The sequence below is a fragment of the Berghia stephanieae genome, chromosome 5 (genome assembly GCF_034508935.2).
Source record: "Berghia stephanieae isolate SIO BIC M18660-M18661 chromosome 5, UCSD_Bste_1.3, whole genome shotgun sequence".
NCBI lineage: Eukaryota > Metazoa > Mollusca > Gastropoda > Nudibranchia > Aeolidiidae > Berghia > Berghia stephanieae.
In genome coordinates this window covers 27878247-27901714 of record NC_088364.1, presented here as the reverse complement: position 1 = coordinate 27901714, position 23468 = coordinate 27878247, and the positions used below count along the sequence as shown (strand labels likewise).

The 23468-nt window shown below is 35.3% G+C and overlaps 1 protein-coding gene across 2 annotated transcripts in view; it reads right to left on the bottom strand.

The window, feature by feature from the left end:
* LOC144972688 (uncharacterized) overlaps positions 1-19859 on the bottom strand; it is a 24456-nt gene extending 4597 nt beyond the window's left edge. The window contains exons 1-7 of one of the 2 annotated variants that reach the window (XM_078914215.1): positions 19782-19859; positions 14812-14948; positions 10312-11221; positions 5585-5685; positions 4579-4713; positions 1518-1697; positions 394-494 (exon numbers count right to left, since the gene is read on the bottom strand). In XM_078914215.1, coding sequence (XP_078770341.1) covers positions 394-494; positions 1518-1697; positions 4579-4713; positions 5585-5685; positions 10312-11221; positions 14812-14872 — 1488 coding nt within the window. In that variant the 5' untranslated portion in view covers positions 14873-14948; positions 19782-19859. Of the gene's footprint in view, positions 1-393; positions 495-1517; positions 1698-4578; positions 4714-5584; positions 5686-10311; positions 11222-14811; positions 14949-18859; positions 18979-19781 lie in introns of those variants that run through there. The other variant, XM_078914214.1, reaches the window with a different exon arrangement.
* Positions 19860-23468: the final 3609 nt, after the last annotated feature.

Here is a 23468-nt window from a genome sequence, read left to right as displayed (position 1 = left end):
CTCAATTCAAGAGGTCTCAAGGAATAGGCTCCAACAATCGTGACGTCACTTCCCTCGTAATGACACATAGTAACTCAGTAACTGGTTCTAAATTATCGGAACAATGGCGGACGCCCTTATCAAATACTTCTCCGATGAGCATAAAAGTGTATCCAGAGGAGAAAAACATTATAATCACATGACATGTGAAAATGTTCTAGCCATGGGGAAGAAAAAAAATAAATACAGATTTTCTTTGTTTAGAACCAAGCTGCTGGTTGCTGGGCGGACGTGACATCAGACTATTGAATCGAATTGTGATAGCCAATTCCACGTTACAGAAACAGGAAATACTTCCAGTTCCACAGGCTTCATGGTTTATAAGGACTAGGTTTTCATATGGTTTGAACTCACCCAGCATTTGAAAGGATCGACATTGTTGTTGTTAATGCTTTGCAAATTGAATAGTGTCACCGTAGCCGAAGATCTTGTCACACACAATTGCTCGTCATTATCTTGCGGAATATAAAGTACTCTTTTATTTGGTTAGAAATAACACGAACATTTATATAGACCGACTATGTGGTCTAGTGGTATGGTACTCGCCTTCGTCTCATAAGGTCCTGACTTCGATTCCCGCTTTGAGTGGAGAATAGCTGAGTTCTTGGGAAAGGTTCTTGACCCACAATATCTCACTATACTCAGGTGTAAAACGAATACCTGGCTGTTAACAGCGTCGTGTCTCTGTCTGAAAAAAGTAATATCTCCTCACAGGCGTTATGTCTTGTTTTACATGTTAAAACTCGAACTCAGGACCATCAGATCCGAAGGCGAGTGCCATACCACAAGTCCACATAGCTGCACAAATCAATAAACAAATGTACTTTCATTCAAGACGCATACATTTTAATATTGATAGCGATGTATAATTTGTTTTACATGTTATCATTGAAAGAGTTAAGCCATTTAGCTTATCAGTCTGCGAAGGCAAAATCTCTGCTAACGACATAACACACAGAAATAGAATGATTAAAAGGGAGTATAAGTCACCAATTACTCCCGTTGCTTTGACTTCTTTTTCAAGGCATGTTACCTTTGTATCATCACAAAGATTAATTATGATTCTTGACACCCATTGTCCAAACAGATTAAAATTTCATAGAGAAGCTGCCGGTGATCTACTCGAGGGTCATCGGCGCTTTTTTTCTTCCCACTAGTATCAGTCTTTATAATTATAAACTGTAATTATAATTATATCATGTTACTCTTTCAATACAAGTCATTTACTTTAAATAATCATTATAACGTCTTTAAAAATTGATATAAAAGATTTTTTGAGTATTTTTTACTTAAACATTATGTAATATGTAATACATACGCACTAGATATGTACTACGTTTATAAACTCAATTTCTATTTGGATGAATAAAGTTTATTAATTTCTTTATTTGGATACAATATGGTAATTCCCATAGAGCATATTGAAAGCGCAAAAATACATTTTATAAATGTCAATGTTAATACAGTAGACAACTTACTTGGGAAATCTGTGGTGTCATTACAAGAGCTGTAATCGAAAGAGAGGGTATCTGTTTTTTTGCATGACGTCATTTCCGCCCCTTGTGGACATTTTACTGATATTTTCGGGTAGGTATATTTCAGAATGAAATGTCCCTTTAACATCTCTGGACACCCCATTGCTCCCTCTTTTTCTTTACCTATTTAGGAAATGTGAAAATTTGGACATAAATTGGATTTTTTTTTAGATAAACGATTTGATCCGGAGAGTGTTTGCGATAACATTCCCAAAGCACCTCTGAGCACTATTTGTGGATACCGGCGCTATATCAAATAATAATAAAAATGATGATGATGATGATAATAATAATAATAATAATAATAATAATAATAATAATAAATAATAATAATAATGATAATAATAATAATAATAATAATAATAATAATAATAATAATAATAATAATAATAATAATAATAATAATAATAATAATAATAATAATAATAATGATGATATGATAATAATAATAATAATAATAATAATAATAATAATAATAATAATAATAATAATAATAATAATAATAATAATAATGACGAAAACGTGATGACAACAATAACGAGGATGGTGATATTGTCTGTTATGTAAACAATAGAGAACAAAAGTGTAATGTCAAAACTGGCTCCAATCTCAATTGAATTATAAAACTACTCTGCCGGAGGACTGGATACATACCTTGTGTAATTGATATTCTGGTTTCAGAGTGATGGTATCTTATTTTCTTATATGCTGGTTGTCAATAAAGAGCACCCACCCTCGTTCTTTCACGACCTGTAATCCTAATAATCTGCTAATAAAATATAGTTATGCCACCTTATGATTCAATATGTAACCTATACCTTATTAATCATCCGAAGGACTGGTTACATAACATTTCCAAGGATTTTGGAATCGGAAAAATAGAAGGTGTGACGTCACGACTTTTCTTCCCTATTGATTCATGTTTTTTACTCGCGTCTCTTTTTTACATGTAGCCAGAGAGAGAAAATTCAAATTCAATGAGAGGAAAGAGTTCACCGTTTTAGTACAATACCCTTTTAATCACTTTAAGATCATTTCAAATAATAAGACAAATTCAATGGGACAGAACATTACAATTTAGAATTTGAGATAAGAAATTTACCAGCTATTCACCAGGAATCTATCTCGTTACATATTAAGCGAAAATGCTCATAGAAAAAAACAAGGAAACAGCATGAAGCGGTGGCAAGTTTAAGGATATCATAATAATCTTCTATCTTGAATTTTAGGTGATTGACCATCCAATGGCGAGGTTATCTTATGTATATCCCAACCATCCCTTACCGTTTTCACTAAATTAGCAGTAAATGTGACGGGTCTCGGACATTTTGATGAACCCCAAAGCTATTATATCTTGGTCTCCTTCTCTGATAGTAGTTTGGAGCCCGGGATGGCCGAAGTACCGGGTTGGATCGCCATTTAGATACATATCTGGGCGGGTCGTTCAAGGCGCCCGCCTAACGGTTCGCATCTGGGATGGTCTAGTGACGGTCAACCGGAATTACACCTTTGCCCCTGCCCCCTCAAGCACCCCCACCAACGTCAATGCGGTGATCTCCATTATGGGTTTATATCTTGGTGAAAACGATTACTCTAGTGTTTCAAATAGAAAGTGGGGATTAGTTAGTAATACGAGATAGAAGGGGGGGGGGGGGGGGGGAATTTGGCCGAAGACGTATTCTTGGATTTGGCCAAACTTCAATAGAAGAGGGAGTCGGAAACGAAGGAGGGGGGGGGGGGGGGGGGGTAGTGAGGGGAGGCGAAAATTGATCAATCCATAGATGGGGGATGCGTGCGCAATTTTGAGCATTTTCTAATTTAGGCGAGGCGACCAACGTTAGTGACGATTCTGATGGCGACATACGTATATTGCCATTTTATTTCGATACGTTTTTTGGGGCTTTTAAATAGTCGTTAATTTTGTTTTCCATTTAGGTGAATTTTAGCCGGTATATTTCGTGAACTGAATTTTAATAGAAGTTGGGGGGGGGGGGGTGAAGGGGGTGGGGTGGGGGGGGGGGGGGGTGAGTTGCAGTCTGAGGGGGGGAGAATTGCGAATAGATGGTGAGGGAGGGGAAGGGGTCCCGATAGCTCAGTTGGTAGAGCGCACGCAAAGGGACCGAGATCGATCCCTGGTGCAATCGAATTTTTTTCTGTCCCCCCCCTGTCCACCAAGCAGTGAAAGGGTTGCTGAGACTGTTAAATTTGGCGGAAAGTACTTTGCGATAGACTAGCGTCCTATCCAAAGGATAGCAAGCAATTGGTATTGTTCGTTTCACGCTATAGAAACCGGGAAAAACTCCGACTCCATGGGTCGAATGGCTCTGAAGGACTACTTTTAGGAAGGAGGGGTCTATTTGATACACTAAGGATACATCACTAGGTGTATGGTTAAAATTACGGTTGGACAATAATATTAAAAATAAGTTTACTCTCATCGTTTAAGGAAGAATGTCGGCCAGTGCGCTTTATTTAAAACAATATAAAAATAACATAAATTCCTTTTACTTATCCCAAGGGAAATTATTTTAGATAAAGACTGAGATTCTAGATGTCAACCGCAGTACAGTGCCGCAAAGCGAGTAATAGGGACAAAGTTTCTTGTGCAAGGAAAAAAATGACATTTCTTCAGCCAAACTTTCGGATAAATATTCTATGACTCAGCCACTCAGCCATCTGAATCTCAACAAGTTGGAAATATCTTAAACCGTGTTCGTCTCGTTGTCGTCAGTCATAATAAACCTGAATAAAGAGGTTATTCTTTACACTGCTATTTGCCATCAGTCCTATCGTGAAAACAAACCGTATCCTGACCGTTACAAAATACTTGAGTGAGAAGGGCTCTCCTATTTGTTCCAGACACACCGACAAAATATAAACTGAAACTGACATATGAAATAGGGTGGTGGTGGTGGTGGGGAGTTGGGGGTGGGGATTGCGCTTATTAGTGTCGCTATACTTAATGAGGATATTACTGTACATTTCCAGAAAAGTAGCTACATACCTTTTCTGATGATGTCCCCTTCTAACACCTTACTTGGGGATACATTACACACTAGCTCTGTAAGGTTGGCGACATCCATAGGTGTGTTAATTGAAAGGGAAATTATGGGCTGTTTTGAGTACATAATGTTCCTATCTGTAATAGAGTAACATAACATAACTTTATTAATTCTCAAGGAATGTTGAAATAAAATTTGGAATTATGTTTTCTTCATACATACATAATTAATCTTCAAATCGCTTATTGCAACTTACTAACGAAAAGATGAAAATGGAAAGGCCTCGGATGGGAACAGTACAGACATTGGACGTTTAGGGTACAACCCCTTCGACAGCACACAATAAACAAAGGAAGAATTGTATGAATATTTTGGCCCAACAAAATTAGAAATGAAACTATAAAAGCAAAAAGAACCCCAGATAAACGAGCAAAACTACAACTATAAAGAGACACAGATGGAGATGACTAGACCTTCCGATCCGAAAGCGAGTGTCATACCACAAGACCGCATAGACGATGAACTCTAGAGACAGACAGACCCAAATAAACTTGGAGAAGGTAAATTGATAAAGGGCTTAAAGAGACTGACCCAACCTAGAATAGCATGGATGTCCACGTAGCCGACAGAGAGAAATTGAAGTCCTTGGTAGATACCTTTTGCCCCTCATGGCACTGCGAGGATTAAGAAAGTAGCCAGAAGTGAAATTTGTATATTATGGTTATTAGTAATTCTTGGGCAGGAGTCTTATCCTGTGCCATTTAAGAACCAACACACAGTCTCCACATAATTTGAAGATCTGAAAAATATATAATATGAAACAGTGCCAGACAAAGCAAAAAAAAAAAAAAAAAGAAAAGAAAAATAGAAGACCTCCACCCCCCAGAATTCAGCCTTCCTCGACTAGGGATCAAACCTCAGACCTCCTGATTACCGGACAAACGTGCTACCATTATACATCACAGGGGTTACCCTAATATGTTACTTTAAAATCTTCATATAATTTACCTGTTTTTATTCTCATATGATAGTTGTTGGCATTTTGCATTTCAAATTTAATACACGTATAGAACAGATGCTTTTGTGGTGATGTCTTGTTGACCAGTTCTCTGAAACATATAATAATACATTTTGATATGAAATCTCTCCAATGCACACGTATTTATTAAAAAAAATATTTGTTAGTTATTGATGGCCGTATAGCTAAAACTCATTTTTTGGTATCAATAAAGCGACAATAAAGCAGGTCAGAGATGGGTGGAATTCAAGTGCTCTATAGTTTAATTTGAATTTTTTGAATTTGTCGAAAACAATTGTAAAAGCGCCTTGCAGGCGTCACTTCTTATCTTACATTTAAAATGTTGCTGTTGACTGGGGACTCCTTGGTAAGCGCTTTAAGTACATCGTTTCGTAGATATTTCACCATGTAAAGCTCAAGCTCAAGTTTGAACTCCATTTTAGACGTCAGTTCAACGTAGATTATTTCCTATCATATCTAGTTTTAAACCAGAGACTTCAAACCCCATGATTGGAGTCAGCCATTCTTGGTTGCCATAACCAATTGTCTTTTGGTGTTGATTTTCCAGAACTCTTGCAAACTAGATTTTGGCAAACTACCCCCCCCCCCTTTACCCCTTTACTTCAAATCTCGATGGGTTAAGATGACCATCCATCGTCAAAAAGTATCAAACCTGAGTCGATCGAGCTATTGAGATATACGATTTGTAAATTATATGATATTAAGAATCAAATTCTTTTGATATTACTTTCAGACATTATTAGAAGTAATTATTCTGTATACAAGGTTTGCCTAGTTCATTGACAAAGAAAAGGAAAAAAAAATGATATTAACCCCTGACCAGCACGCGTTTTTATAACTACTGTATCCAATGACTCAAGCCCAGCTGACATCTAATAAAACCTTTATTACCGATGAATCACTTTATTCGCCTTAAAATATTCAATTAATGGAATCTAAAATAATACGATGACGATACATAAATATTTATTTATTCAGTTACTATTCAATTAAATGAGGAGGTTAGGATGAAATGGTTCTAAGTCACATCCAGGTAGAAAATAAGTAACCACTCTCAAGCAATCTTGGACACCTTAAAATTACGAGAAAAATAAATTTGAAGGTTCAAAACATTTTGAGATGAGACAAACAAGTCACCCATTTTCTCTCTTTTAACCGCTAAATTAAATAAGTGACAAAAATTGCAGTTTTCTTTGAATGATGAAAATGTGACTTAGTACCTTTTGATTATAACCTCCCCTAATGTGGTGTTATATCTATGACCATAGTAACATGTTTAGAATTTATATTTCCTACTATCATCATTTTGTGACTAGAAGATCTCAACTGGATTTGACTTTATCAACATACAAGCTCAAAGCATTTTACAAGTGGTTCCAACCTAACAGCAATATTATCCTGCAAGACGAGGTTGTTGTTAATGTCTGGGTGTTCATTTTTATATTTGAGCACGGTAAGAAAATAGGAGTGAGAAGTTTTTACCAGGGAATCAGTGGAATTCAAATCAGGGACCTACAAGCCAAAAGTCAGTCGTCATCCAGAATGATATTATAACCACTAACATTGGTTTTCTTTATTTATATAATAACATTATTAAACCTTCACGGATTCCATTAATAAGCATTATTGCTAGAAAACTGACTTGACGTCATGCCATTGCACTCCTCGATAATATTGCTAGCCCATTGTGTTGTCAAGGGGTTTCAAGAGACTTTTGAGAGCCAGTCAGATGTAATTATGGTGGAATACCTGGGTCACCCTATGACACCTCTGAAAGTTGTCTGATAATTCACTGTTGTTCCACATTGAAATAAAATATACACAAACAGGATAAATGCTTTCTATGATATTATTTGAAAAAGTTGTGTCGAAAATTAATCAATGCAAAACATTCTCGACACAAAAGAAAATCATAAAATGTATCATTTGTTCGTGTATCAATAAAACACTTGCGTTCAGATAACTCTGGCGTACTTCAAAAAATACCTTTTTAAAACTTAGGCCAAAAACCTCGCCCAACAAATATCGATCGATTAAAATGACCAAATCCCCACCCCCCGCCCCCCAACAAACCTGGAACTTGGGCAAAATTTTAAATACGTGTTTTTTAAAAAGATTATCTCAGAACTGGGGTCCCAATAGTTCAGTTGGAAGATCACTCGCTTCACAAGCAAAGGGACCGAGATCGATCCCATGTGCAGTCGAGATGTTTTCTGACCGCCCCCCTGTCCACCCAGCAGTAATTGGGTAGCTGGATCTGATATATTTGGTGGAAAGTACTTTGCAATTGACGGGGTCCTATCCAAGGGTAGCAAGCAATTGTTATTGACCGTCTTCTGCTATAGACACCGGGATAAACTCCGGCTCTATGGGTCGACCATGGTTCTGAAAAGAAAACAGAACTGACATTTAAAGGAAACATTGACAGTTCTAACTCATTCTAACCCTATCAAATAATGTAAAAAGGGCTAACTATACAACCTACCACGAACAAATATGTCCTAATTAATGCATGATTTGCCATATAGATTAGTCATGAATAGGGAAATCAACTGAATATAGTTATTAGCTTAGATAATTACTACCTCTGTCTATGATCAAAACGCGAAATAGTGCAATCAAATCTGCTGTTTTAAATTTTTTATTTAGTGTACCGAATGCCTTTAGTGATGTAACTAGATAACGACGTTAGCGCCCCTATCCTTGATACTTATCTGTGCTTATGAAAAGAAATTCAAGTTAAACTACTTGTTTTAATGAAGTTGTTTTGCCGGGGATTTTTAAAATCATAAAATACAGTGATTCAATGGTAGTACTATAATCATTTTTACTCGAATACTGTGGAATTTTTTCGTACTCGTCCATATCATAGTTGCATTGCTCGCCTTCATGATCAAAACGTATGCGTAATACTACTCCATCTCATGCAAGCAAACATGATCAAAACTTATGCGTAATACTACTCCATCTCATGCAAACATGATCAAAACTTATGCGTAATACTACTCCATTTCATGAAAACATGATCAAAACGTATGCGTAATAATACTCCATCTCATGCAAGCAAACATGATCAAAACTTATGCGTAATACTACTCCATCTCATGCAAGCAAACATGATCAAAACTTATGCGTAATACTACTTCATCCCGTGCAAACATTTCCACCCCTATTCTCCCAAGGTCGCGCAGCTGCATTGGTAAGTTATTTGAAATTTCAAACACAGGCGTTGAAGAATGTTAATTTGTCATATGACTTATTTTAGAATTTACTATTTGTATGGGAACCGCCAAACAATTTCAAATAAAGTTGAGAACTAAATAAGGGATTCACCACCTCAAAAATAGTCCTTCAGAGGCTTTAAGCCCGTGCAGTCGACATTTATATCGGTTTCTATAGCTTTAAAGTGAAAGTATCAATAACTTGTTACCCTTTGGATAGGACGCAAGTCTATGTTAAAGTACTTTCCGCCAGATCTAAGAGACCAAGCTAGCCAATCACTGCTGGTGGTTTTTGAAAAAAATCGAATTCATTCGGGGTCTCTATCGGAACCTTTGATTGTGAACTGAGAGCTCTACCAACTGAGCTATGACCCAAAATTTCCAATAAAGTTAAACACTTAATATGGAACCCATTGCCTCAAACTGGTATCATATCATATTGAGTCAGATGCATAGAACTTGGATTTTGGATCTAAATGGTGACATTTTAGTAATAAAAAATGCTGTTAATGTGGGGGATAAATAGACTTAAGTAACTTGCTTAAATCAAATATCTTGTAATCTGAAAATTTTGACTATCTCCACTGAGTAAAAATGTTTTTGAATTTTGAAAATCCATTCATAAATAAACAAGTTATGCAGTTTCAAAGGTGTCATTTATTTGGATGACCCGCAAAGAGGAAAAAAACACGAAAATATGGGACGCTTTTTCGGCATTTTTTTTCGACCTTTGGTTGTATCTTGCGTAATAAGTGGATTAAAAGATTGAAACTTGAAGAGCAAATTAGGATGGTGTTTTGCAAAATACGGGAAAAGTATTCGTCATATTCATATAAAATTTTACAACCAAAAAGAAGAAATGTTCATGTATTACCTTGTCAGCGACAAAACCTCCACGCCCGGTAGTTTTAGAAATATTTTACTCCAAAGAGTAAAAATCTATTTTTAACGGTCTTCTGGTAATCGCACGAGTTTTGTCGCTTGACATAATCTAAAATGACGTTTTTTCTAACTGTGTGCCAACTTTCAGTCATATTCATCAATAAACAGCGTCGTAATTAATTTTTTAAAATAGCATATACGAAACGGCTTCGTCACACATTTTGACGCGAATTCGGGCACTTCATAAGCGAAAAAGAGGCCCAAAGATTTGTGCGGGATAGTCATTGCTACTTTACAAAGGGTCACTGACCAACAGCAACACATAACATGTGGATAACGAGTCATTACGCCTGTTAAGCGATTTTACAATTTTTCCGACACAGACAACGTTGTTAACGGCCAAGTACTCATTTACACATGAGTACGGTGAGAAAATGTGAGTAAAGAGTCTTTTCCAAGGACTCAACTATGCGCCGTGCGAGGCTCGAACCCAGGACCTTCCGATCCGAAAGCAAGTCTCATACCACAAGACCACCTAGCCGCAGATATACTCCAATCCTCAACAGTAATGATGAATTGAATTCTCTACTTACCTCAAAATGATAAAACCGTCGGAAAGATTTCCAATGAAACATTCCAGTGTAGTTGGTTTCCATTGATTACCAATCTTCGCACCAAGTAGCTGGTCCCCAACCACGGAGATTTGATCCCAGAATGTGGACCACCAGTCGCCTTCAAGACCCACGGGAAAAGAACAGCTACTAATTGTCGGCAGAACGGTTGTATTGGTTTCATTATCATTCCCGTATGTTTCTATTGTTGTAGTTAGGTTAGTTCCAATTTCAGGTTGCTGAGTTGGTGTGCCGATCGTGGGAATTGTTGAATTTCCATAATTCTTGATTGTGTTTTCAACATTTAGAGAACTTGCAATTGTTTCATTTTCAATATTTTGTGTTGAGTTTTCAAGTGATGAATCCGTTGTCGCATTACCTATCTTGCTGGCTGATGTTTCATTTCTATTTGTTGAGTTCGATATTGAGGTTAATGTGTCATTTTCAATGTTGTTTGTTGTGTTGTAAATTCTTGGTGAAAAGGTAGTATTTTCATTCTCATGCGTTAAAACCAGATTAAATGTTCCATTTCCCGTCTCATTTCCTAAATCTGCAGTTTCGTTTTTAACACTCGTTGTTATATTTCGCAACGCGGTCGTATTATAATTTCCAGTACTTTTTGTATCATTTTCAAAACTTGTCTCGTTTGAAAAAGCAGTGGCTGTTACACTACTATCATTGTTGGATAGGATTGTTGAATTCGTTTGCATGGATGTTACATCATTGTCAGGTACCTCATCGTTATTTGAGTTGTCTCCGTCATTGACTCGTGAGTCTAACGAGTTATAAACAGTACTAGATATTTTCGATGTATCTCTTGAAATGTCAATTCCACTCTGATAGAAACTTGTTCCTCCTGAGGTATCTTCTTCGTCAATGGCGGTGACAGTGCCTGCCATAATAGGAGAAAAAAAAAGCATTGGGCAAAGGTAACACACTCGTGCTCCCACCTTAGTGTTCTGAATGTTGTGAATTTGAGTGACTCCTATTAAAAAAAACAAACTAAAAGCAAATAAAAACAACAACAAAAAAAACCCCCAGAAAAAAAAGACAACAATCCACCCCCAAAATAACAACAGTAACAAATAAGAAAAAAAACAAATACAAATGAGCCAAGGTCAAAAGGTGCCAATTTTTTTTCTCAAAATAAAAGTGACATAATAGTCCATTCATGTTGCTATATGTGTAGCAAAAACCCTGTACTTCATGAATCAAAGGCCCTTTAGATAACTTTAAGGTCTAACGCAGCATAATATCGTCAACAATACCTATAGGTTGCTGGTGTCACCTGTGACCGTTGACACCAAAATGAGACAAAAACTCAATAACCAAATGATTTTTCTTGAGTATCAAACTTTATTTAGTAAGTTATAGACAAAAAGACACAATCAACAACAATCATAGTACAATAATATTACCAACTATTTGAGAAAATGTTGCTTTTTGGTGTCATCGGTCACAAGCAACATAGAATGCAAATATATTATTTCATAAACATGTTTGTACATTAACAACAATAACAATATTGCATATGCTTATTACCTGCAATGTTCAGAAACTTTTGGAATAAAATGTTGGGAAATAATGTGACCAAAGCATATCTTTTTTAGCGGCATTGTGTCACTTGTGACATTAGACCGATGACACCATTACTTATGTCACAAGCAATACCAAATTGCAATTTCGACAATATATCATTAATTTCAGTCAAACCAGTGTAATAACCACAGTTAAATATGGAATTTAATAATATTTCAGAAACCAAAGACTTCAAAAGTAAAAATATACATGGAAATTAGAGCATCTGAATGTGACTTGTGACATAACACCGGTGACACCATTACTTATGTCACAAGCAACACCAAATCACACTTTCTTCCATAATATATCATTATTTTCAGTCAAAAAAGCACAATAACCTACTCTAAAATGAAATTCAATATTATTTTAAGAAACTAAATACTTCTAAATTGGAAATATACTTAGAAATTAGTAATACCATTGTTGCTATTACTTTGGTCAAAATCGGCACTAGAACGCAATTTTGCCTCAATAGATCAAGAATAGCAACTGAACGTATGTAATATAGCCTGTTAAAATGTAATTCAATGACATTTCAAGTTTTGAAGAACATGAAAACAGAAATACATTAGAAACTTCAAACTTAAGTGTCACCTGTGACATTTTAAGCAATGACACCAATGGTCACAAAAAAGTACCAGAAGTCACATAAACACTAGATAAATATCAGCTATGGTAATGAATTCATGTAACCATACCGTAACATCCGCCCTACTGCTCAAATCTGCTAGTTTGTAGTAATTTAGTGTGTTAATAGTAAATCAAATCAAATTTCTTCACAACCCTTCTATTTATCTGGATTCGTCAAAAGCTTGAGTTTTGTCTTTTTCTTGATTGATACAACCCTGAAACATAAAAAATTAGAATTACAAGGAAACAATTAATTGTGTCAAAATCACAGTCTTATGTGAGATGTCATAATATCATATTTGTAAATAGAATAACAGCTGAAAACATAATTTTTTGGTGGCACTGTGTAATATCCAATATAAAGTGTTGCTTGTGACAATGTAAAATAGCGATGACACCAACGTTCAACTTACCTTTTCTCCCTGGAGCCACGCTGGAAAGGCAAATGAAAGTGCTGCACTTCAAAGACTGGTAAGAAGGGTGGATCAAAATTGCGAATCGCCATTTAACGAAACAAACTTCCACGTGTTCACGCATGTCGTGTTGCTTGTGACAAATGACACCAAAACCAATAAACCTCAATATCGGTAAAACGGTATACATTTACTCCAAGATTTGAGTTCAGATACTAAATCTATGCTTTTTTCTCATAATAAAACATTTTATAAACATTAAACATGAGCTTTAAAGTTTCGTGTCGAGTCTTAGTATTGTGCTGTGTTTGATGACACCAAAGGTCACAAGCAACACCAACTTATTAAGAACTCTATATGAAACTTATTCAGATATGTAATATACTGCAATTGCGTTTAAAAGTAAATTTTGACTTTATACTATCAGTCAAATTTCAATCACGTGAGCTAAAACATCACATTTAATTTCTACATGATTTCTAAAAAGGTGATGCGTTGACCTCGTTTTAAGCACATGCCAAACAGCATTCAAATTTCACTTTCAAGTTGTTTATTTCATATTTTGTTGAACAGAGTATGTTGAGCTATCTCATTTTATCTCTTCTTCATATCATCAATTGATTACAAGCATTAACCCAATGAAAAAAACCCATAATTAAGTAAAAATCTAATTTTCTTAACACTGGTATCAGGCGGGCACCTTTTGACCTTGGCTCAAATACAAAAAACAAAAAAAAAAACAAAACAAAACAAAACAAAACAAACAAAAACAAACAAACAAACCCATCTTGATCTTTGTCACACAATTCTAACTTGATACAATTTTGGGTGATACGGTACGGGTCGATAGAAAGTTACTGTTACCAATGAGTTAAAAAAACAACAACTTAGGTGTCACTCAATTGTATGACATTTATCACAACAACAGATGTGTGTTTGTGTTAAATCAAACTTTACCTTAACTAAATATTACATTGTAAAGAGTTCAATAAAAAGGGATTCACTGTCACTCAAATAGACGAAAATTCATTGAAATAGGATGCTTCAAAAACAAATTTCAAATCCTATCTAGTCTGTATTTTTGCCGAATTAAATTAGCACTTGACATTTATTTGACCAAAATAATAGAATACATTAGACCTACACCCCTACAGGTAGGGGAGAAAACCAGTAGTTTCTATTTCTATCTTGCCAGTCAACACATTGGTCATAAAGATCAACCCAATCACCTTTTTGTCTTAGATTCATAGATATCTAGGAAATACAAGCAAATATCGATAATCCGAACACATCTGGCTGTCCAAGAAATGATTCAGTTAATCGAAATACTCGAACTATCCAACCATCGTGAGGGAAAATTCAACGAGCGAAAATTGATGCAATGCGATTAGATAATACATTCACCTATTGAACCTGTTTGATTCATCGCACCAATGTGTCAATACCTCTATGTGTAAGCTTCAACGTTTATAGTTTTAGAGGGATTTGAGTGAGAACGAATCAGCCAATTACTGACAATTGAAATTGATGAGAACTGTTCCCGATTAAATACATCATAAGTGTACATAGCTTATAATATAATGTAAATTTAAAATCATCATCATCGTCGTCGTCGTCATCATCATCATCATCATCATCATCATCATCATCTTCATCATCATCAACATCCACAGTTATAATTAATTTATTTAATTATTGTTTGTTTTCAATAATAAAATTAAATTGCTTATGCTTATTAGTATATTAGCAATTAAACAATGTTTTTATATATTTTATGTATCGACAGACTGCCTAAAAGTTATTAAAATAAACATTCCATTTAGTGCTTTCTACTGGATAATTAATATCGTCTACTTACCCTGGCACAGGAACAGAGTAAAAACCAACAGTATAATGGTGTGTATTATTGATGGGCTCATTTTTGTACCGAGTAGTCGAAATACTTTGCTTCGTATAATGTGACTGGCTGAGTGATTCACAATTCGTCAGAACACCCTGAGAAAAAAAAAAGAATCGAATGAAACCAAGGTGAAGGTCATGTAAAAAAGTAATCCTTAAGAAGCTCACGATTTCGAAGATTATCACGATTTTAATAGCGTAAATGATCAGTATCAATTGCTTGTTACCCTTAAAATATGATTCTAGTCTATCGCAAAGTACTTTTTGCCATATTCAACCGACCCAGCTACGTAATCAGTGCAGGGTGGACAAGTAGGTCAGAAAAAATCTCGAATGCCTTCGGGATACCGTCGTCAGCATGCCGGTTCTACGAAGATTCACAACTCACTAAACTTTAAAAGGATATAGATATAGAGGGGCATAGTGTTTTGTAGAATGATAATGGTTTCACTATTATACATGGCTGCAATAACATTTTTTTTATTGTTCAATAAAACGTCTTGAATGATTTAAAAGAATTGAACCCCTACGATGCAAGCTATATATAAGTTGCCATTTCTTGGATATATTGCATTTCTATTAATTTAAGGCAAAATAACATATCTTCTCTTCTGACAATTCAAAAAAAAAAATTCTTGTAAGATAGAAACTCATATTATCAACAGAATGAATCATTTTGTTCTATTCCCTTTAAGCAGTTGCACCATTTATATGGAGTTCATATTTTTTACAATATTTGTTAAGTTTTCTTTTTGATCACGTTCACAATATTGACACCTTGGCCAAAATTGATCGAACCTGTTTTTTTAAACATTTACACAGGGGTATGTATCAAAATCAATATTGCTCGTCTACTTTATTCATCACTGTGTAAACACACGTTTTGTTTTGGGTCACAGGTGACTTGCTTAACACCAAAATAAATAAAACATCGGCGTACTGTATGTGGCGACAACAAGATATGAAGTGAGTAGAAAAGTGCCAGAAGACAATAGAGAATAAAAAATTTTTTCGCGGCGGTGGTGGGGTTTGAAAAATTTTTATTCTCTATTGTCTTCTGGCACTTTTCTACTCACTTCATATCTTGTTGTTACCAACATAAGTGCCTGCTCCAATCACTTTTCTGAATTAAAAATTCACCCCATACACCGGAGCATACTCAATGTCTCAATCGTTTCTATGTTATATGTTTGTGATGAGAATATTGGCTATTAAGCTTAACTGCTGGTCAAAATTACTTCGCGATGGTGGCGAACGAATCGGCGATCTCAAGAAGTGGGTGAGAGAGGGATCTAGAAATGACTTTGGGTTTGAAACGATATTTTTGTGTTCGTGGATAGCTCACACGGTAGAGCCACGCTCTCACCTGCCAGGCGGAGTTGTCGTACCAATAAGGTCGCAGGTTCAAACCCCACCACCGCCGCGAAAAAAAAAAAATTATTCTCTATTGTCTTCTGGCACTTTTCTACTCACTTCATATCTTGCTGTATGTGGCGACAGTAACATACTCAATGATTGGGGTTATCCAGATTTACCTTGGAAAACATTGATTATTTAACAATACAGATCTGGTTTTACTTTTTGCTTAAAGACATGACATTTGGTATAAAATCCGATGTCATACAATTTAATAATAATAATAATAATAATAATAATAATAATAATAATAATAATAATAATAATAATAATAATAATAATGTATTTTGGATTTTAGAAAGGCGTTTGACACTGTTCCTCATGTAAGAGGAAAGAAAAAAAATAAATAAACGAAAGCTTGTACAAATGGACCAACATTTTCTTAGGAACAGGAAGCAAAAGGTAACAATTAGGTGGGTGGGTGGGGGGGGGGGGTTGCTCAGGGTTAAATCTGTTTTAATCAAGGCTCCCCGAGGGAGTGTTTTGGTACTCTTGTTGTTTATTCGTTTCACTAATGATTTGCCTGAAGCTACTAATTCTTCGTGTAAACTCTTTGCAGATGTTACAAAAATATATGGATCATCTCGAAAGTATGATACATCTCATGCCACATATATATTTGCAACATTTCGGTGCTCACTAATGTGGCAATTAGATTTTGATGTTGATATATGTGTAGTTTGGCTAGATTAGTCCAACATATAACTGCACTAAATCAATGTAGTTATAACTAAGAAAGCTATCAGAAGGAGGATAAAAAAGCGCTGAAAACATGAAAACAAGAATAAGGGGATTACAATAAATAGAAGTTGTCTTTGAAGATAAACTGACATATATCACATAACCAATTGTTTACAACTGTTTCAACACGTCACTTTCCCGCCTTCATTATTATTCCAATCATTTTCAGTTCATCTTGTTTAAATAAGCCGTCAGTAAAACAATATAGATTTAAATAGATATTACATTTAGATATCCCAACTTAAGATTTACTGCAGTTCCTATTTCAGAAAAGTGAATGGAGCAGGCACTTGGGTTGAAAAAAAAAACAAGAAATGAAGTGAGAAGGAAAGGGCCAGAAGACAACAGAAAATAAAAACTTCGCGGCAGCAATGGGGGCTAGAGCCCGCGACCTTACTGGTACGACAACTCCGCCCGGCCGGGAGATCGTGACTCTACTGTATGAGCTATCCATGACCCCGGATCGTGACTCTACCGTATATGAGCTATCCATGACTCGGGTACCAGTAAGGTCGCGGGTTCGAGCCACGAAGTTTTTATTCTTGTTGTCTTCTGGCACTTTCCAATTCACTTCATTTACTGCAGTTCCTGAAACGTTTTAACTATTTCGTGACGTAAACAACGTGCATTGTTTAATTTACCCAAAAAACACAAACCTAAACTGCCTTTTTAGAGTACTATACAGACCTCTCGTTTATTCGTCTCTCTTTCAAATGACAGGTGACAAAAGTGCCTGTAAACAATTTCCCAAAGGATTGCTGACAGAGGCTTAAACCATGTATGGGCCCCTGGTACTTTGTGTCAAGGTCAAAGACAGCCGAAGATGGTTTCCAATAACCACAGGAGCCAAAATAATATGGGCTCTAAAAGTCTTCAATATATATATATTATTTATTCAATTTGTCATCATATAGAAGCATTTAAAAAACTCTAGAACAAACCTTGATAGATTTGTGAAAGTTTAAAATTTCCTAATTTGACCATTGTTTTGATTCTCGGCCGCCATTTTAATTTGTAAAGTATTGAAGGTAGTGCAAAGCAGTCCGAGTTTTTTTTTCCTATTAGGTTTAGTCATAAGTCTTAGTAAAGATGCTAGGGTGTTTATTTTCCTATTAGGATTAGTTAAAGGCACTAGGTTTTACTTTTTCTTTGGGTTAATTGAGGGAATATTATTTAAGTTGTTTCCCTTTGTAGGAGCTTTCGGAAGGCCTCCAAAGTAAAGCATGGTAAAGACTTGCGACTTTTTGAAATTGATATCTACTGACTGATAAACTAAAATCATGTCGAATCATGCATGTCAACGACTACAAGCACATCGATTAAAATATGCATCTAATCGTAATCAAGCTAATCAAGAAAATGATTCAGTCAATATCGAATGAAAATAGTTCTTTCCCGCGAAATTGCGGGCTTTTTACTAGTATATATATATATATATATATATATATATATATATATATATATATATATATATATACATATATATATATATATATATAAATATATATAATAAAATATAGAGATAGCGAAAGAGAAAGGGAGAGAAGTACCATACATATATTTAGAGAGAGAGAGAGAGAGAGAGAGAGAGAGAGAGAGAGAGAGAGAGAGAGAGAGAGAGAGAGAGAGAGAGAGAGAGAGAGAGAGAGAAGAAGAGAGAAGAAGAAGAAGAAGAAGAAGAAGAAGAAGAAGAAGAAGAAGAAGAAGAAGAAGAAGAAGAAGAAGAAGAAGATAGAGAGAGAGAGAGAGAGAGAGAGAGAGAGAGAGAGAGAGAGAGGCGATGTATTTTTGTCCTTGATACAATGGGCGGTAGATTTAAGTTAGAGTCGTCAGGTTTGACTTTGACATACCTTTGTATTAATGATCTTGACACGTTTTCAGCCAATCATTTCTTAACAGGAATACACTTGAACAATTTTGATAAGATATAACAATACCTGTTTCAACAAGGCAAAAAGTAAACTGAGTCACATGTTTGAGTACAAGTTACACTCACTTTAAGGTAAGGACACCAGCTGACATCTGCCGCAATGGATGGCAAGTTGATGTTAAATATGGCCCACCAATAAAATCCAATATTATAAGAGTCAGGACTGGATTTGGCAGTTCGCCATTGTTTTAACAAAATCTTGTCTTCCCTTGTGGTCAATTTTGTTATAATATTATCATATTAGACCTCGTCTGCCCCTTGCATTTGGTCGTTCTTAGAATTATAAACTGTTTATCCACTATCAATATGGAAGCTAAAGGTAGGCTAGAGACTAATCAAAGCCTACCCAATGAATGCACTCGAATCTCATTTAGGGCCGGAAATTCCAGGGTTCGAGTCCTGCTGTGAGAGGCGCATGTTGAGTCCTTGGAAAAGGATTTTTACTCACATTTGCTCACGGAACTCAGGTGTAAAATGTACCCTGGCCGTCAACAGCGTTGTTTCTGTCGGAAAAAGTGTAATAATGCGTAACTGGCGTCGTGAATCGTCCTTTATGTTAAATGTTGCTTTTGGCTAGGGACCCCATGTGGAGCGCTTTGAGCATGTTAAGTTGATATTACGCTATATACATGCTTACGTTTTATTTTATTTTTGCAACTTCAATTCAAACTATGCTGTATACTGAAAACTGGCGTTTTATACGTACTAGAATAATCTATGGTCAGATGACTTTTACTACCCGTATCAATCGATTACAATGACCCTAAAATTGACACATTATCTTAAGTTTTTGACAAGTTAGGAGTCAATAAAGATATTATGCACTTGACTAAGAAGCTCACATTGCCATCCTGATAACGGACCAATACATAAAACTGTGTGTATCCTTGAACGTTTATAGTCCTGTTAATACAGTTTAGTGAGAATTACTCATAAACGTGGATGACAAAATACAAAAACAAAGACACGAGTGACGTCATCTTCGTTCTATCGATTGGGAGTAAAAGTTTTATGACTAAAATTTATGTGACAGAATGGAGTTAACTGCCCTGCCGGGAGCAACTCCGCAGGTGATGGCGAAAGACGAAGAGACAGACCCTGAGAAACCTGGAGAAGATCCATTGATAGAGAGGTTTAAGAGGCTGGCCTATCCTGGAATAACCTGCAGCTGACAGACTGAAATAGAAGTTCTTGGTAGATAGATAGATAGATAGATAGTTATATAGATAGATAAATAGATAGATAGATAGATAGATAGATAGATAGATAGATGCCTTATGATCCGCATGGATGAGGATTAACGTAAGTAAGTAATTTATTTGGCCCACCGCGTCCATTTGGTATGATGCCAGAACAAAAAAAAATGGAGAATAAGATCTGTATGAAACAGTGCAAGACAAAGCAAGGAAGAAAAATGACCATCCCAATAAAACAGTCTTCCTCGACTTGTTTGCTCCCTAATTTCTCTATTTGTTCCCCAGTCGAGGAAGACTGATGATGTTTTGGGATACTTTTTCTTGTATTTCTGTTTCTTGCTTTATTAGGCACTGTTTCATACACATTTTTCAGATCTATATCTTACACCTGTGCCTACTCCATAGTTTCTCAATTTGATATTTTCATAAATGAAGAACATTGAGTCAAAATACTCAGAATTTTAGGAAATATACGTTTTTGGAGTTTGTGAAACTCTTCACTCTCCACAATGAATGTATTTATATTAACTCACATTTGACGAGTTATATTTAAACTTCTATTCTAAGTAACAGGTTCATGCCGACATAATATCGTTTGAGACGATTGGTATATAGACCTATTTTATTTGTCAGCGTTCTCAAGACAGACACCCTTGTGCAGGATCAGCGGCATGATCTAATTAAAGAAAATTCTAAGTTAGTACCTCGTACCAACATTGTGAAAATATTAAGTGAAATAGCATCAATAGTATGATTGATTGAATGTCAGATAATCAGCATGTACTTATTTGACATAGGTGAGCTCTTGAAAAAGGCTCTTTACTCATTTTCACATTCTCTCACCTACTCGACTATAAGTCGAGTGTATCTGGCCGCTAACAGCGTTGTCTCTGTATGAAAAATTGTGACAAGTTAAATGCTCCTGTTGGCTAGAGACCCCTAGTAAAAGCGCTTTGAGCACGTTTAATGGATATTGCGCTCTAAAATGCTCAGCACCGTAACACACATGATGAAATTCAAAAGCTTGAACACTGAACACTATGGACAGAGATTTATGGAAACAAATTATTAACTGGATACAAGAAACATACTGACAAACCCGACTAAGTGACACACAGAATAAAAGAGTGCAGCTCTCGAGTCTCATCAGCTTCGACACCATCATGGCAAGATTCAACTGTAGGCAGCGTGGCTCAGCGGTAAGGTCTTTGCTTCGTATTCGAAGGTTACCAAGTTCAAGTACTCGCCGCTGCGCTGGGTGGCCTTGAGCAAGTCTCCTCGCTCTAGCTCAGTTTGCGCGCTGCACTTCGACTGACGCCTAGGTTATTCCAATCTTCCCTTGGAACAGACCCAAAAGACAAATTATGTCCCCTATGTGATGAATAAGGGGAATTTATTATTATCTTCATTGATAATGTAATTTGATTATGAAAGACTCTCAGCACAAAAAATCGCTTCCGATTGAGCCGCCCATGAGATCCTGACATGGCTGTAATCAGGAATGAGGAGCAACACCATCTGGATATTCTGAGCTCATGGGCAGATAATGCATTACGCCTTACTCCACTTTCTACTTTTCACATGCATTTTCTTACAGCTGATACGACCAAGGTTTCTTCTGGACCTGCAATTGCTTTATTAATTTGGCTTATTTTCCTGAGATAACAGTCTTCATCATGATTATGTTGCTCTTGGTATTTTTTTGTCGAAATGATATTATTAAACAAAAAAAAAAATAGAAAAAATAAAAAAACCCATACAACCTTAATGCGGCAACATTTTGAAATGTGAAAGTCACAAGCGTGTTAAAAGCAGAGTGAGGAACACAATTATGTGACGAGGTGGATTTCATTTGGACTTCTTATTTGCATAAGTATTTATGTGGACTAATTTGTGATTTGTGGTTGTGATATTCGTGTAAGTAGACACCCTTAGACTTGTATTTTTTCCCCATTCTTACTGTTTATACTAGGATTTCCTATCCCTCTTCCCCATTACTACTAGTACTGTAAATTAAGGTGATTAGACATAGCAAATAATAATGAAGGATATGAACTAATAGATAATAACAATTATATATGGTGATATGAATATGGCTGCGCTGTCTCTGTGGACGCTTGCCGTAAATGTGTGTGTTACTTCGAGTGTGTCAGTCTGTTTCTAGTATCCAGTTAGTAATATGATGATATAGTAATAGAAAATATAATAATCATAAGAGTAAAAAAATATTATTATCATAATAGTTATTATTATTATTATTATTATTATTATTATTATTATTATTATTATTATTATTATTATTATTATTATTATTATTATATTATTATTATTATTATTATTATCATCATCATCATCATCATCATCATCATCATCATCATCATCATCATCATCACCATTATTATTATGATCATATATTATTATGATAATTATTATCATCATAATTATCATAATCATCATCATCATCATCATCATCATCATCATCATCATCATCATCATCATTTGTTACCCAATTTTACACAGTTTCTGACTTCAAGATAATACTTTAATTACCTAACACACCGTAACAGATAGTAATAATGTAAATTGTAAGGAATTGTAAACTGTCCAAAAAAAAAAAAAAAAACAAGACAAAAAAATGCAAACAAATAGATAGATTAATAAATGCTGGAGCCCATACATAGTGTTGGTGATAATAATAGGAATGATAATATTAATCATATGATTTTGATAAGCATTCACGATGATGATGATGATGATGATGATGATGATGATGATGATGAGGATGCTGCTGCTGCTGATGATGATAATGATGATGATGATGATGATGATGATGAGGATGCTGCTGCTGATGATGATGATAATGATGATGATGATGATGATGATGGTGATGATGATAATGATGATGATGATGAAGATTAAGATAATAAGAGTAATACAAAATATTAATTCTCATCATAACTTTTTATTAATCAATTAAAAATATATGTTTTATATAATAAGCAGAAAGTGTTCAGGTCTTATGGGGTGCCTTCTTGATATTTCGTAATGAATACAAAATAATTACTATCAAGTTGCATGTCTGTTTTAAGCAATTATTATCAAGATTACCTATCATCAGAGTAATTTAAATATAAATTCTCAATTATAATTGGTGTAAAGGCTTTTTTATGAAAGAGCGTTTTAAAAGTTTCGTCATTCGTACATATTCAATGAGGGCCCACTTTTTGAACCCTCAATAGAATCGAGTCTCTTCTGGTTTATGTGACTTCCTATAGTTCACGATGATTTCAATATTTAGAGACAGCATATTTGAGGATAATGATTCTGACAATA